Here is an 18689-nt window from a genome sequence, read left to right as displayed (position 1 = left end):
AAGTATTACACAAGGTAGATACTCATTTATCTGGAGAGCTCTTTCTAAGGTATGACCTCTACTTCGTGAGAATTTAATTTCATTTACCAGAGTCACGAAATTTCATTTCAACTTTTTATCTTACTGTTATAGATCTCTTCCATTTTTTGCGCCTGATCAGACAAAACCACAAATTCCCATATTTCCATTGCTCCAACCAACATTTTAATTTCATCATTCAGTTCGTCTTCAAAACAAACACACATTTCTTCTTCGGTTGGTACAATCTCGCGAGCATATTTACTAAGCTGTATAGACTCTCGTTCATATTCTGTTACAGACTTGTTTCCCTGTTTCAGCTCAAGAAACTCTTTCTTTTTCTTATCCAGGGACCATTTACTAACATATTTCTTTTGAAATTCAACTCGGAAACATTCCCAATTAACTCTGTCTTTTGGTATGATAGCTAACAATGTATGTCACCATTAGCACGCCCCGTCTTTCAACAGTTATACAACACATTTGAAATAGTCGTCAAGTGAACATGCCATTTCATCAAATACCCTCTAAGTATTTTCTAACTAGAATTCAGTTCTAGCAGGATTCTCATTTGTCTTGCCTCTGAACACTTCGGCCCTACATTTTCAAAGTTTGTCGATCGAAGGTCGATGCATAAGTATATGGTTCAAGCTTTGAGGACTAGGGGGTACCGAGGTAGGCTTACTAGGGGGTGGAGGTTGTGGAGCCATAGGATTGGCTTGCAAGAATTCATTGAACCATTGACCTATTACTCTAAAAAAGACATTTTTCGCCTCATTCTTGGACATCTGCAGAACTGACAAACTATGACTTGCTCATTGTTTAAGAGCCGAGACATTACTTTCGACTTCATTGGTAACAACACAGTTAGATTCAACCTACATCTTTATATCTATAAGGAAACAAGGTCAAATTGGATCAAAAGCATCACACTATCACAAGTTATAAGTGGCATGTAATTTTTAGACTCCAAACACACTACGTTTAGTCTTAGAATCTACTAAATCGTAGCTCTGATATCAATAAATGTAACACTTTTCATCTAACTTGGTTGTCGGATCTGAGCTACGAGATGTTACTACACATACCAGAACATTCAGAAACAAATTTCAATCTCAAATCATTGCCTTTATATACAAATTAATAATTATTTATAAATATGAGACTAAATTAAACTTTTAACTACAATCATTTAGATACAAGCATAAATGTGGACCAATCTAAAAAATTTCAAAACTTTAAAATAGGTATCAAAATTGAGGAAATAATTATCGATATTTTTGCAACAAGAATTAATACAAAAAACATTATTAATACCATTTTGACAATCTACCAATTTTAGGTATCGATATTTTAGAAAGAATTATCGATACTTATTATGAGTATCGATGCTAAATTTGGAAGTTTTGAATCAAAATCATTTTATCGGTACCTTTTTGTAGGTATCGATTTTGGGAGAAAATTATCTATACCTTGATCCTTAATATCGATGTTTTTTCCTAGCTAGTCAAAAAGTTATAAGTTTAAAATCACAATTCATGCTCAAATTAAAGTACCATGTCTTAAGTAACCCAAAATACATTAGTCTAGCATCAATACCACTTTAAACCCTACAAGAACCATAGTTCAAACATGCTCAAGGTACTTCCATTTCTATACTAACTATAATTTTTTCACTTAAACAAATGTTTCATATATATATATATAAGTCATGTACCAATTCAAAACATGCCATACAAACATATCCTAAATAACTAACCAATATGCCTTAATGACAGCATCACAAACCAAGAATTTCAGATCATTCAACTTATTCACACGACAACATCATTTATCTATACATTCATCATGCCAATCCATTTCAAGATGTATTATAACACATCAATAAAAGTATGTTCAACAACTAAGGCATATATGCATAAACAATATTCAACTAACCAAAACAACATCACCATTCTTCCACATTACACTTATAATATATCAAAATAAGCAAGTTCAAAAGTTTAAATCTTAAACACATAAAAAAAATTTACCCCTATTACATGCTACTTATAATCGGGCCAAAATGAAACAAAAGTCTACTGAAAATGACGCTGGATAGTGTGAGCCTTGGAAGTGATCCGATAGCCAAGTTCCGAGAAGATACAACTACATGAAACAAAAAATGAAACGGGGTAAGCATTAACATACTTAGTAAGTTCATAGGTATTTAAACAATACTTTTACCTCAATTCACAATTAAGTAAACAAATATAACTAATTTAATACAATTTTCTATCAAGACATTTACAACAACAAGGTGAGCATTTCATGTATCAATCGTAAAATCTCTCATTTATTCAATACGATACATTTTCATATCATTCAATAAGAGATATATAACATGAATCATATTAACAAATTGATCATATCAATACATATTCTCAATCATATACCATTTTAAACAATGATTCCAATGAACTAAAATAATAAGATACAAATACTCGGGTAACTACACCACACCAAATAGCTCAATAAAGAATTAACTACACCACATCGAGGCATCGTAGTGCAAAGCCTGCAGGCATAATATGGTATCATGTAATATATCATCCCTCCACCACACCAAACATCTCAATAGAGCAATAACTACACCACATCAAGGTTTTCATAGAGACAAAGCTTGGTAATCCATAACAAATACAAGATTTCAACATAAATTTTGATATCTCCGCTAAATTTTTTGCTCCATATCATTTTTTACACATATCTCACACTAACGCGATATCAACCCTATTGGCATGTCAATTGTATCCAATCTTACATTCATCCGGCTCTATTAACATATCAGGACCATACTTTACAATTCAATCCATTTCTCACCTTTTTATACTATTATGTAACCATTTCAAATATACATTCAAACATAATCAATTTGCAATTCAATCACAAAATATATATATATAATCACATAATTATACCGTATGAACTTACCAAGTGAAAACAACAATAGAAGAAAGATTAAGGATTAATCCACAATATTTCCTTTTCCTCGGTTATTTACCGGTTGGTTCGATTCTTAATCTATATAATAATTCATTTCACATTATCAATTCCAAACAATTCAATTAATCTCATGTCATGTATGTAACATCTTTTACTTTGGTAAGCCATAAAAGAAACATGTTTTTAATCCCATTCTTGATTACAATTTTGGATGATTTATTATATGAATTAGTGAATTTGATGCTCCTAATATTTTAAATTCATGTTTCTATACTTAGGTGAGCATAAGGGAGCAAAAAGAGCGAAAAATGAGCCAAAATCAAGCAAAAAGAACTATTTCTAGGACCACACGGCCTGGGCATTTCCACACGGGCTGGCTACACGCCCCTGTGAGCCACACGGGCTGGCCACACGCTCATGTACCAGTCCGTGTCGATTTCACACCTTGCTTCCCTGTTACGCTGAAAAACTTAATTTTTTGGGTTTCTGAGCATTCTAAAATCTATAAATACACACTAGAAGAGGACCTAAAGGGGACACGCAGAGTAGAACACAGAAAAGACTCGAAGAATGCCGACGGACTCAACTTAGAAGCAGGATTTCCTTCAAGACTGGAGATCTCCATTCAATTTCTTAGAAGTTTTTGGGTTTCTTTATGTTTTGTTGTTTTCCTATTTTTGAGATGTTTTCCTTTCCAAGTATTAACTAAATTCCCTAAATACCTAGGGAAGATGAAACTTATGACAGATCTTATTATTTGATTTTTCTGAATTACATGATAAATATTTATTCTTGATCTCAATTATGTTTACTTATCTTCATGTTTAATGTTTTCAGGATATTAATTCATGATTGATTTGTTTATTCAGTGGAGTAAAAGTCCCTGTTTAAGAGTAGATCTGGCATAATTGAGTGGAGTTGCATGCAATCCTAGAAATAGGACGACATAAATCTGCCGGATTAGAGTCAAATCTTATAAGGGAATCCATAAATTGAGTTAATGCGACGATACGGGTTTTAATTAGAAAGAGATTTTTAATTAATTAACCTAGAGTCAGTTATTTTTACTCTCAAAAGAGATATTAATGTAATTTAGGGACTTCTACGGATCAAGTCAAATGAATAAATCGTTTAATTTAGATTTAGAATAATAAGTGAAGTCTAGGTGGATTCTTTCCTAGGTATTGTCTTTCTTATAAGTTTTCTTCAATTATTTTCCCAATTCGCTCTCTGTCGCTTAGTAATTAGTTTAGTTAAAATTAGATTTTAAAACAAATCCTTCAATTTATAGGCTAGATAATAAAAAGATAGTAATTACTAGTACTTTTAGTCCTTGTGGATATGATATTCTCGACTCACTGTAGCTATACTACCATTCGATAGGTGAGCTTCCCTTTGTCGTATTTTAGTCAGTTCATGACATCATCAAGTTTTTGGTGCTGTTACTAGGGGCTAAAATATTAGGAACACTTAATTTTTATTACTTTAGCCATTTTTTATTTTTATTGCATTTTATTTTTGTTTTTACTTTAATTTACTAACTTTTCTTTTATTTGCTTCTGGCAGGTTCCTTTAGTTTATGACTAGAAGAAACCCGTCAGGACCTCTAGTATTCGACAGTAAGATCGAAAGTACAGCTCGTAGAAATCGTAGAGAAGCAAACAAAGTCGAAAAAGTACAATAGAAGAGCAAGAGGATAGTATTATTAATACTGAGGAGATGACAGAAAATCATAATAATTAGCTACCTCCTGTGGTTGCTGTAAATCCTATAAATCTGAATCCTGCTTCTCGTATTATGTACGATTATGCCAAACCCAATTTAACTGGGCTGAATCGAGTATTGTTAGACCTGCTGTTGCTATAAATAATTTTAAACTGAAACCTAACACTATTCAAATGATTCAACAGTTTGTTCAGTTTGATGGTTTGCAGGACAAAAACCCAAATACTTATTTGGCTAATTTCTTAGAATTCTACGACACTTTCAAGATAAATGGCGTTTCTGATAATGTCATTTGGCTACGGTTGTTTCTGTTCTTATTAAGAAATAAAGCTAAACAATAGTTGAACTCCCTACCATGAGGATCTATTACTAAATGAGAACAAATGACGAAAAAATTCTTGTTGAAGTACTTTCCACCGGCCAAGATAGCCAAGTAGAGGAATGATATCTCCTCCTTTGTACAAATGGATTTGAAAACCCTATATGATGCATGGGAGAGGTATAAGGACTTATTGAGAAGGTGCCCTCACCATGGGTTACCTCTATGGCTACAGGTTCAAATTTTTTACAACGGTTTTAAGCCCTCAACTAAATAATTGATCGATACATCTGCCGGTGGGACTCTGAATAATAAAACATCTAATGAGGCGTATGAATTTATAGAGAAGATGTCACTGAATAAGTATCAGTGGCAAGTCATGAGAACAAAGCCATCAAAAGCAGTTAGTGTTTTTAACGTAGACGCGGTTACCATGTTAACAAACCAGGTAGAGCTTTTAAGTAAGAAAATTGATGGTTTATATGGTACTACGTAGATACATCTGGTGATACAGTGTGATACAAATGAAGGAGGGATAAATAATCCAGAATACTTAGCCTACGACCCTAGCACAACGAATGAACAAGTCAACTATATAGGTAACAATTCTAGACCTCAGAATAATCTCTATAGTAATACTTACAATGTAGGTTAGAGGAACCATCCCAACTTCTCTTGGGGTGGTCAAGGAAACCAGAGACCGCAACCTCCTGCAGGCTTTCAACAACCACCTTACCAGCAGGAAAAGAAGCTGAACCTTGAGGAGAAGTTGAAAAAGTTTATTTCGGTGTCAGAAACTCACTTCTAAAACACTGAAACAACACCTAAAAATCAGCAAGCGTCGATTTAAGGGATCGAGAATCAAATAGGCTAGTTGGCTAAGACGATTTTAGAAAGACCACAAGGTAGCTTGCTAAGTAATATCAATACTAACCCAAGAGAACAACTTCATGCAATCACTGTAAGAGATGAATAAAGGGTTAGTAGAACATGAACCAGAACCGAGGCAAGAAATTATCGTAAGTAAAGGTAAGGTTGAGGTTAGCCACAGTGAACAGAAACTGGTAAGCAAAGAATATAAACCTCGTGTGTCATATCCCAATGCGACGAAGAAAGACCAAACCAATGAGTAATTTGGTAAATTTCTTAAACTCTTGAAAAAGTTACATGTTAACTACAAACTCTTCGTGAGAAACAACTATATGCGAAGTTCAGCAAGTATAAGTTCTGGCTTCGAGAAGTAACATTTTGGGACATGTAGTTTCTGCTGAGGGGATACGAGTCGATCCTCGTAAGATTGAGGTGGTGTTGAATTTCAAACAACTGAAGAATGTGTCTGAGATCCGTAGCTTTCTAGGGTTGACGGGTTATTATCGGTATTTTGTAGAAGGGTTCTCATTAATCATAACTCCGTTGACTAAGCTTTTGTGTAAGAGAGTTTCTTTTGTATAGAGTGATGTGCAGTAAGAGAGCTTTGAAAAGCTCAAGACTGTACTAACTGAGACCCTTGTTCTGATACAACCGGAGTCTGAAAAGGAGTTCACCGTTTATAGTGATGCATCACACGTTGATTTGGCTTATGTATTAATACAGGAAGGTAAGGTGGTTGTGTATGTATCTCGTCAGCTGAAGACACATGAGGCAAATTACCCAACGTATGATTTGGAGTTGGCCGCAGTGGTTTTTGCATTGAAAATCTGGAGGCATTATCTGTATAATGAGAAGTGTATCATCTACACTGATCATAAAAGCCTCAAGTATCTTCTCACTCAGAAGGAGTTGAATCTTAGGCAGCGTAGATGGGTTGAGCTGCTTAAGGATTATGATTGTACCATTGAGTACCATCCTGGCAAGGCTAACATGGTGGCTGATACGTTGAGCCGTAGGGCTATGACCGATTTGATAGCAATGTTCACTCGACATAGCCTATTCGACGATGGGAGTCTGTTGGTTGAACTTCAGGTGAAACTGATATGGACCAAGCAGATCAGAAGTAAACAGATGGGGGATAAGTCCCTTGAGTTGCGTTTCTGTCAGGTTGAGAATGGTGACACTTCTAATTTTGGGATAAACAGTGATAGGGTACTTTGTTTTCACAGTCAGATTTGTGTACCGAATGATGAGGATTTAAGGTAATCGATTCTGAGGAAAGCGCATAGTAGTCCCTATACTATACGTCTCGATGGGAATAAGATGTATCGAGATCTCTGTGAGTTGTATTGGTGGCCAGCATTGAAACGTGAGGTTACTAACTTCGTTGCTTGTTGTTTAACTTGTCAGTAAGTTAAGGCTGAGCATCAGTTGCCTTCGGGGTTACTGCAGCCGATTAAGATACCGTTATAAAAATAGGAGCAAGTAACGATGGACTTTGTTAGTGGGTTGCCTCTAACACCCACTAAGAAGAATTTTATCTGGATTATCATGGATCGATTGACCAAGCCTGATCATTTCATACCGGTTTGTATTGATTATTCTCTTCAGAAGTTGGCGAAGCTCTACATATCGGGATCTGTGCTTTACGTCTCGGTTCTGGAGAAAGCTACATGAGGCTCTGGGTTCAAAGCTGGATTTCAGTGCTGCTTTCCATCCTCAGACAGATGGCCAATCTGGAAAGGTGATCCAGATACTAGAAGATATGTTAAGGAGCTGTTTGATTGATTTCCGAGGCAGTTGGGAGGAGTTCTTGCTGTTATCCGAGTTCGCTTACAATAACAGCTTCCAGTTTAGCATCTAGATGGCACCTTACGATGCACTGTATGGTCGTAAGTGTCGCACTTCTTTATGTTGGGCTAAGTTGAGTGAGCGACGTGTTTTGGGTCCTGAGTTGGTTTCCGAGACGGAAGATAAGGTTCGACTGATTAGGGATCGGCTGAAGGCAGTTTCTGACAGGCAGAAGTTTTATGCTTATCTGAAGAGACTTGAGATTGAGTATTCTATGGGGGACTTCATGTTTCTAAAAGTCTCGCCATGAAATAAGGTTCTGAAATTTGGACGCAAGGGCAAGTTGAGCCCTAGGTTTATTGGGCTGTACCAGATTCTGAAGTGAGTGGGACCAGTCGCTTATCAGTTAGAGCTACCTCGGAATTGGATTGCATTCATGATGTGTTCCACATCTCAATATTGAGGCACTACTACTCTGATCCCACACATATTGTTCCGGTTGAGAAGATTAAGGTTAGGCCAGACTTGACATTCGAGGAGGAGTCGGTTCAAATTCTAGAGCAGGACGTAAAGGTTCTGAGAAGGAAGTCTATTCCACTAGTTAAGGTTCTGTGGCAAAATCATAGTCTAAGGAGGTCACGTGAGAGCCTGAGGATGCGATGCGGCAGTAGTATCCTTGTCTTTTCTGATCAGGTAAATTTCGAGGACTAAATTTTCTTTTAGGTGGGTAGAGTTGTAACGCCCCAAAAATTTATTTTTTGGCTTTTGTAAATTTTGATACAAAATATCTGTCTGCTTCGGTGGTTAAGTGTTCTGGGTGTGTGTGAGAGGTTCAAAGTTCAAACCTTGCATTTGGAAAATTTTGGTTATTTTTGAAAATAAGCCCTAATTGTATTCAATGGGCTTATATTAATTCTTTGTATTTTCACATCAAAATGGGCTTGCTGGTCTGGTGGTTAAGATGTGTGTTGGTGTGTTGGAGGTCTTGTGTTCGAATCCCTGCGCGAGCAAGGATGTCATTTTTGCTCGTTGACTGAGAGAGTTTTGGTCAAATTGAAATTCTGGGTAGTGGGTTGAGTGGAGAGATTTTAGGGATATGGGGAGTTGGGAATTATCTTGATTAATTTCTTTTTTGCAAAATTTCGGCCTCTTTTCCCAAAAATTCTGACGTTAAGCAAAATTCTCTTTTCTTCTCTACCGTTTTTCCCTTTCCTCCATCTTGCCGAAACTTTGCTCTTTCTTTAACTTTTCTCTTCTTTCGCTCTTTTCCTTTCGTTCCCTTGTGCATCATGGGCTACACGTTTTGGTAAGTAAGTTTTGTGCTTTGTAAGTTGTAAATACTAAGTGTTAATTTAGGGTTATTGACGTTTTTGGCAGTAGCATATTGTGAGAATCGAGAGTCTTCCCGTACTGATTTGTAATCGACTGATTTGAGGTGTTGGGAGTAACACCCTTGACCCTTATCCATCGCCAGAATAGAGTTATAAGGAATTACTAGATATTACACATTAATCACATACATTTATGCAATCATTATCGTAAACTATTCACAAACATTCACATTTATCCCTTACAAGGTAATATGAAACCTTAAAACATGTATAAGAGTGGTTTGGGAATAAACCAATCACATATAAAAGCTTCCAGACACTTAGAAAAATTATCCCATCACAGGTCACACACCCGTGTGAACAGGCCGTGTAACTCACACAGTTATCAAGCACGCTCGTGTCATAGGCTGTGTAAAAATAGGACATACATACTGACTTGTACCACACGACTAGAGACATGCCCTTGTGTTTTGGCCGTGGGCGAAACTGACTTGGGTCACACGGCTAACCACATGCCCATGTGTCTAGCCTGTGTACCATTCGAAATGGCCACACATGCCTATATGCCAAGGCTGTGTGCCTTACACGGCCACCAGACACTACTGTGTGTCTAGGCCACGCTCAAGATTGACTTTTAATTGTAAGACTACCTAGGGGACACACGGCCATGTAACATGACCGTGGCCGTGTCTCACATACGGCTGAGACACATGCCGATGTCTCTGCTCATCTGAACAAAAATAGGTCATTTGCAAAGCCAATTTACCACCCTAATCTCAAGCACACAAAGCAACAAAAATAGCATCATTTCAATACACTTATAGGCAGCCAAATTCACCAAAACATACACATATCATGCCATCTAAACACAACCATTTCAACATCACATAAACAAGCCACACATAAGACATCAAATACATCACATTTTTAACCTTTCAAGCACATATCATAAGCCAACTTAAATGGCTAAAACATAGCAACATTTACAGCCAAAAGTAAGCCAAATCTCATGGCTATAATCTTAACACAAAAAATATCATATACTCACTATCCTATACATGCCATATACCAAATATATACAAATGTCCCAAAAGTACCAACAAGTAGTTGATAGTGTGATGATGTTTCCCGATGATCCCCAATGTTTGAGCTAGCTTCGATGATCTATAAAACATGGAAAGAAACACAAAGTAAGCTTTAAAAGCTTAGTAAGCCATATACAAATAAACTTACCACATATCACAATTATAAACCAATTCATTCATATGAATCACGGCATAACACAATAGCAAGTTCATATATCTCATTTAGCTCAATTGGTCATAATCACTTACTTATAAGTACATCACATTTCCATGTAGTTTACATATCAAAAGATCATATTCATACTTACCTTTCATTGCCAAATTCCATATATAGTTCATATGTACCTGAATCGGATATACATTCACATAGTTATTCATTTCTCGGGATACACGTTGAATCGTACGAAATCAAATAGGATACGCGGATAGCTCAAAAAGCTCGTACAATGTTAACGTCCCAGATGTGGTCTTACATGTAATTAAATATCGATGCCACTATCCCAGACAAGGTCTTACACGAAATCAAATACGATGTTGATGTCCCAAACATGGTCTTACACGTAATTCTCAAATCGATGCCAGTGTCCCAGACGTGGTCTTACACGAAATCACATATCGAAATCCTATGTCATGACATATGTATCCTAACTATTCCTATGGTTTGTACGGGACTTTTCGGACGTCGTTACATTATCGGAACTTTTTCGGATTTTTCATATTCAACTCAAATAGCCATTCATCAATATTCATTAACATATAAGTAGTAATAATTCAATTCAAACACATTTATTTGTATATCGACTGACCTCATACTTATTCGAACGGATGAAATCGGCTAATCAACGACTTTCGACTTTCCCCGATCTAATTCCGTTTTCTTTGGTTCTTAATCTAATAAATTCAAATTTAACTCTTTTATTCAATAAATCATTCAATTAAATCCATATACACATATTTAGGGTATTTTACAAATTAGTTCTCATATTTTCACATTTTAACACTTTAGTACCTAATTCATAAAATCACAAAATACATATAATTTCATATTGCACATGTTAGGATGAATTTTCCTTTAACCCATATAAGCCCATATATTTCATTTATTTCACATTTTTGTCCCTCAAAATCTCATTTTCACAATTTAGCCCATAATAATCAAATTCATCAAAAATCCCAATACAAAACATATTTATCTATCATCAAGCTTCCATATTTCATCAATTAATATTAAAAATCTCACAAAATCAATAATGGCATAACTCAAAATCATCATCAAATTCTGAAATTGAGGCATGGGCTTAATGGAACACAAAGCAACAATCACAAAAACATAGAAATTATAAAAAACGGATCAAAAATCACATACCTAATGGATCTTCAAAGTGCCGAATGTTTTTATGCTTCAAAACCAAATTTTATTCTTCAATTTAGGTGGCCACTAAGATGAATGAATCAAATTTTGTCTTTTGTTTTCTTAAATTATTAACTAATTTACATATTTACTAAATTAACCTTGTTTCATAACATTAAAATTCCACTAACATTCGAAATTTGTGGCCATTCATTATTCCAATGGTCAAATATAAATATAAGGACCTCACATTAAATAAGTCATACCAACTAGACACTTTTATCAATAGAATACAACTTTTGGATTTTCTGTGATTACGTCCTTTTTCTAAATTAAGCACACAAATGGTCAAATTTTTATACGAAACTTTCACACATATTAATTAACATATTATAAGCACAAAAATTAATATTAAAATATTTTATGACTTGAATTTATGGTCTTGAAACCACTATTCCGACTAGGGTATAAACCGGGCTGTTACATTGGGGGTAAGTTTCATCGTTTTAAGGATGGGTATCCCAATTTGGGTTTGGTATTTAGTTCAATGATTAAGTGATTAATGTAGTGAAATTGGTCAATTATAGGTTCTAGAGTGTTCGGGGATTGTTTTAGTATCAATCAAAACTAGGTGTGTACCCGAAACGCAGAAAATGAGATTCGGTGAAAAGCCAAAAAAGCTTTCTATCGATGCCACACGGGCGTGTGGTCGCACGTATGGTAGGCCGTGTGATGGAACACGGGCGTGTGATCGATGAGCCAGGTTGTGCATGCATGACACGGTCGTGTGATGGCCAGGTAGGCTGTGTGCAATACACAGACTACACTAATTTGGGCCGTGTAGGCCACATGGGCGTGTGATCCCACATGGGTGAGACCACATGGGCATGTGGGATTCTAGGCCAGACCGTGTGATCTGTATGGCCAAGGCCAATTTGGGCAATTTGGGCTGTGTGGACCATACGGACGTGTGGGCCCACACGAGCAGGCCACATGGGCGTGTGAGCCCATTTTTTTGAAATATTTTGTAAGGTTGCACGGGTCGCCCTAGTTGACTGTGGGCCTACTTTTGGGCCGGTAGCTCTACTTAGACCTCTAATTATGTGATCTGATTGTAAGGTGTCTAACTGTACATGATATTTGTACTGAACGGAATGTATGTTCTGTTATTTATGGTATGTTGCATTGCATCGGGGTGGGTTGATGATGCTTGGAAGAAGTATCTGAAAGGCTCTTAAGCCTGTTATCTGGCAGCTCAGCTGTAACTTTCTGATTATTTGACGTATTTCGATACAGTATGGTGTGTAGAAATGGGTGGGTTGATTTAATCTCCACATGGTGTGTAGGGCTTGACGGAGATGGTGTGTAGAGGCTGGTGGGTAAGATTCTGATTTATTGTATCTGCATTTTGTATTTGATATTGGCTAAGGCCCTAATATAATTTTGAGGTTGTATCCGAATAGGCTAAGGCTTAAGTTGATTTTGTAATGGGCTTAGGCCCGGACTGTAAATGATTATTTTCTGATGTGTATCTGTATGTATGTTTACTGTGGGAATTACACATTGAGTTTAAGAGAACTCACCATTTTTCTGTTAATCTATATAGGTAATCCCCAGTCTTAGACGGATCGGTATGGTAGAGGACTCGATCGTGACTACCACTGTTTCGTACTGCTTTGACTCAATTTTTGAATTTACGCTACTTTGGGTATTTTTTGTGTAATTCTTGGACTTTGGACTGTTTTGGATTTAAAATTTGGATTTTTAACTGCTTTACAGTTTTAGAACAGTTAGACGATAAAAACTCAATTTTGCTTAAAATAACGGTTTCTTTCAACACCAATGTTTTTTCAAAAATAAATGTTTTCAAAGCTTCCACTAAAAGACACGATTTTAGACATAATGAAAAACATGTGTTTACATCAAATTAAGATAAGAGCTAATTAACTGGAACAGTTTTAACTCGACAAACACGTTTTCGGATTCCATTCCACGTGGCATCTCCATATTCGACCATAACGTCTAGGCCGAGTTTGGGGTGTTACAATGATTGTTTAAGTTCTGTTAATATGAGTTACGTTACGGTTCAAACTTCTTTGCAGGAATCTCCTAGGAAAAACGCGATAGAGCCACGATCTAGTCTTTATGACAAAATAGAACAACTCATGAGAAACGAAGGCTTCAGATTGATGAACTAGACGAATGGTGGTCACATGTCAAGGAGAAACCAAGTATCAAAACCATCCTTTTTATTTAAAAATTTTAGGTTTAATGAAAATACGGGGGAATCGACTTTTGAAAATAAAACATGGAGTCGCCACCAATCATTTTTGTTTAGGTGTGATCGGGTCACCTAAGAATTGGGTTATTTTAATAAAACATTTTTTATTTACTAAAACAACGATTTTGGTCTACGAACTTTGAGAAAGCAGGTTTGGGAGTCGGTTACACATGAGGAAGGATTAGCACCCTCACTACGCCCAAAATTGGTACCAAATCGATTAAATACTGTCCTTATGTCTAAAATTAAAAATATTTTTGAAATGTGGTTCTTTTTTAATAATATTTGAATAACCCGAGTTGGTTGCCAAAAATCTTCTTGTTTCGACTTCCAAAAGTTTATAATTCGAAAATTACAAAAGGATGCCCAACTTATTTGGTCCAACGAAAAACTAAAACCCAGCACAGTAGGGCACGATTCCTCGAATTTCCAAACATTGAACATTGCCTTGCCTTAGAAAATACGAGTGAAATTCCGAAGGGATCTTTGATTGTTTTGAAAAAATAAAAAAGTGCAACCCAGCACGATAGGGCCCGATTCTCAAATCGCCAAACATCGAACATCGCCTTCGTTTTGAAAGGTTTTTAGTAAACATGAATGAAAACCTAAAGGAATATTCGATTGTTTTGAACAAACAAGAAATCACAACCCAGCACGATAGGGCATGATTCCCGAATTGTCAAATACCGAGTATTGCCTTTGTCTTAAAGGATTTTTAGAAGACATGAGTAAAATTTTGAAGGGATATTTGAACATTTTGAGCAAACGAGGAATTGCAACCCAACACGTTAGGGCACGATTCTACGAATTGCCAAATATCAAGCCTCGCCTTCGTTTTCAAGACTTTTTAGAAGACATGGATGAAATTTTGAAGGGACATTTGATTATTTTAAGCAAACGCGAATTTGCAATCCAGCACGTTAGGGCACGATTCCGCGAGTTGCCAAATATCAAATCTCGCCTTCGTTTTCAAGAAGTTTTAAGTAATTGTGAAACTAGCTTAAAAAGCATTAATTCGATTTGAAATAAGACGAAATTAATCATAAAATTTGGATTTTATAAAACCACATTTCAAAAATCAAGTGGAAAACGATGATATGGGATGATGGACACACATGAGATACAATCAACTAACAAACTAATAATTAAATATAGCTAACCTAAAAAATGCAACCCGATTACAATAATGCATGGAGAATAATTGATATAATAATACAATGACGAAAATGATAACAATCATACAAGAAAAGCAATACATACAATAATATGCCACGATAATGTACATAGCATGACATAGAATAACCAATGCAAGATATAAAAACAACATAGCAATTAGAAGCCAATGTGCTATAAAACGGTTTTAAAATAATAACGAATAAATGGACCCATATATATAGATTGACAAATTTGCATGAAAACTACGGATAGCTATATGATTTTTGGAATAGATATTATAGAATAAAAATTTGAATCAAATTATGTAAAATGTTCTAGACACAAATGCATTTAAAAAATTGACAATGTACATAATAATTTCAATAATGTATATAATATGAAAGAATAATAAAGATATATGACAAGATATAATGCACTAAATAGATTTACAAAACATATATATATATATATATATATAACTTTTAAAAATAATTATTTGTAAAGACATAGAAATACCTACAAGCTTAAATTAATTTTATAACAAATTGTATAATGGACTTAAGAACATGCTTATATATATATAAAGAAGACTATATGCATGAAACACATGGATTTAATAATATATATAGATCAAATGTAGGTATCAATAAATATACATATATAAATAATGATTACTTAGAAGATATATTACATAGGACTATATAATGAAATGTAAGAAAAATTTGAGAAATCATATGTATAAAATAATATAAGGTTAATAATATATATACGAAATAAGTTAACTTTAATATATATAAAATATATGCTCATATGTACAAAGTATGTTTTCTTTTTAAGGAGTACTAGTTAAAAATGACCATATACATATAAAAAGAAAAAATAATTTAAATGAATGAGGATCGAATATGAGGATAAAATATAAATATGTATATAAAAATATATGAAAATTTTTAAATGAATGATAAAACGATTTTAAGGATACATCAAGTTTTAAAATGGGAAAATATGTAACAACACAAAACAAGTAGTGTGTATCTAAAATAAATAATATATGAAAACCTTAGATTAATAATAAAATAATTTAAAAGCGAAGGATACGACAAATTTTAAATTAATATGGAAAAATGGCTAGAACTTAAATATGTACATAAAAACATTTAAGTGTCATAAATCAAGAAGTATTTTAAATAATCTATGTATCAACGTATATATAAATATTTTGACGACAATTTTATAATAGAGTATTTAAACAATATAATGTAAAAAGAATTTTAAACATTCCAAAATAACAGTTATTATAAAAAAATTGATTAGTATACTATTATATATATAGTATTTAAAGAAATAGAATACATAAGGTGAAAATATAAAGACAATCTCAAAATAATCATACAAATGTAGCCAAACAAAATTATTAACATGGATTAATGCATGAACATATTAAATATATTTTAAATTAACCAATTGTACAACTGTAAGACCAAATTAATACTGCAATAAAATAGGGAGGATAATTTGCAAATAAAGTAATCATAATATGGACCAATGCTCGAAGCGCATAAATGTATTAGGATTGAATTTGTAAATATCTCGTGCCTACAATGTTGCATGGAACCGCGGATCAAAGTGAAACAACGCACAAATTAGCAGGCCAAATTTTAAAACACAAGGTAGGAAAATTGGACGCAAATTGAAGATTGTGCGCAAGGGGAAGGACTTGTTGCATAAATAGACCATTTTAGGCGCAAAAGGCTCCCCCACCCTTCTTACACGGTACCGTTTCAATACTTTTATAAAAGCAAACAATTCCTCCCAAAAAATAAAACAATCGGTCCTTTTGAAATTGAAACCCTAGCCTCTTTTTAATCCCTCATTTGGCCGACCAGAACTCACCCCCAATCGCCGCACCATCACTGTAATAGATGGCTAACAATGAGTTGGGCTTGATTTCGAAGAGGAAGATGCAACTCTAACAACCCGATTGATTCAGGTGAGTGTTTCTTTATCCCAATCCTTTTTATTCTATATTAAAATGAGAAATGAAAGAAAGAAAATAACCAAAGGACGAAGCAAATCCTGCTCCAATAAAAAAAGAACAAAAGAAGGATAATCACCTTCTGCCCAAAAACTCTTTTTTTATTTTTTATTTTGATTCCTTTCTCTTAATTTCTATACATGTATGCGTAAAAAAGGGATCCCCTCTTTTTGTGTGTGTATCTTAGTAAAAAAGGATAAAAACTAGGCGAGAAAATAAAGAGAAAAAATAAGAATCAGAACAACGAAAAATGAACCACCTTCAAAAATATTTTTTTTATACTCGATTGCTTGGTGTCCGTTCGTCGTTTTTACAAAAGGAAAGGTTCTTGGCTTTATAGTCGAACCAAATAAAACGACAAAGAAAAATACAATTCCTTTTCTTTTTTGTCATTGCTCTGCTTGTTTTGTTTGCTATTGCTGTTGTGGTCGTCCTTTGCTTGTCTTTATTTGTAGGTACGGAGGCAACGTGGTGAGGGTAGCTGGCGCGTACGGAGGCTGCTGGTGGTGTCGACGTGGAGGCACTAGCCATGGTAGTGTTGGAGGCTGCTGCGGCGCTGAGCGAATGGGGCTAGGGTTAGGGCCACTGTATTTGGGCCGTGTAATTGGATTTTGGAACTGGACCCGGACTATTGATTGGTTTTTATTTTTATGGGTTTTAGATTTATTTTGGTATTTTGGCTTTGACATGGGCCTAGGCAAATTGGCTCGTTTACACCGAGAATACACGATGTGAAGCCAAAACTACGTCGTGACAAGCAAGAGAATGGAGCAAATCAATTTAAGATTGGGGGCCATGTATTGTTAGATGAAAGGGACCCCCGAATAGCCACTTCAGAGCTTATTACAACTGGAGCGACTTCTTTTACGGTACTGAATGTTTTCCCATCCGGTACAGTCGAGGTAAATCATTATAAATTTGGCACTTTTAAGGTAAATATTACTCGACTTAGAGCTTATGTTGATAATAGAACTGACAGTGAGAAAGAGGAGTCTCGACTTCGCGAACCACCGTGAACTTGTGAATACGAGGTAAGTTGAGCTTAGACTTTAAATAAGCACTTCTCGGGAGGCAACCCGAGTGCTAACGTTACTAATTTACTAATTTTATCTCATTAATTAACTAAGAAATGTGTTTTGAAAACCCACACGGCTTGGACACACGGGCGTGTCCCTGGCCGTGTGGCTCCCTTGACTTAGTTTTTTAAATTTGAATGAAATCGACAGAGAGTTACACGGCCTGGTGACACGGCCATTAACCTACATGGCCTGGACACACAGGTGTGTCCTTGGCTGTGTGAACCTTGGGACTTAATTTTTCCAAAAAATCGACAGAGACACGGCCTAACAAAGTTGACACGGGCGGGTCCTCGGCCGCATGAAACCTAGTGCTAATTTTTTTTCAAAGTCAGAGGGTTACACGGGCAAGACACATGACCATGTGAGAGACACGGTCGAGCCGCACGGGCGTGTGGGATCTCACATGGGTGTGGGAGAAGCAAATGAAAACACACATGGTTTGGCACATAACCGTGTGACCCACACGGCCAGGACACACGGGTGTGTCTATGGCCATGTGAAAACTGGGTTAATCACCCTATTTTTATTTTATTTTATTTATTTTTTATTTTACTAATTTATTTTATTTTATTTATTATTCTTATACTTATATTTGCTATTTCTAGTTTTTTAGTTTTTTTTACTATTATTATTACAATTGGTATCATTGAGTTTATTATTATTA

General features: G+C 35.2%; 1 protein-coding gene and 1 non-coding gene across 2 annotated transcripts; one reads left to right on the top strand and one right to left on the bottom strand.

Annotated features, from left to right (window-relative positions):
- Positions 1-5159: 5159 nt before the first annotated feature.
- On the bottom strand, positions 5160-5266 carry LOC128281034 (small nucleolar RNA R71). Its single transcript, XR_008271251.1, has one exon. It is a non-coding gene; the product is annotated as a small nucleolar RNA R71 (small nucleolar RNA).
- Positions 5267-7781: 2515 nt separating this feature from the next.
- LOC108455610 (uncharacterized) lies at positions 7782-17473 on the top strand. The gene is made up of 3 exons (XM_017754150.1): positions 7782-7996; positions 8104-8401; positions 17402-17473. Exons 1-3 carry the CDS (start codon positions 7782-7784, stop codon positions 17471-17473), a joined length of 585 nt encoding a protein of 194 aa, XP_017609639.1.
- The last annotated feature ends 1216 nt before the right edge of the window (positions 17474-18689 follow it).

The sequence above is a fragment of the Gossypium arboreum genome, chromosome 9 (genome assembly GCF_025698485.1).
Source record: "Gossypium arboreum isolate Shixiya-1 chromosome 9, ASM2569848v2, whole genome shotgun sequence".
Taxonomy (NCBI): Eukaryota; Viridiplantae; Streptophyta; class Magnoliopsida; order Malvales; family Malvaceae; genus Gossypium; species Gossypium arboreum.
Note: the sequence above shows the minus strand (reverse complement) of the source record. Positions and strands in the feature narration are given on the sequence as shown.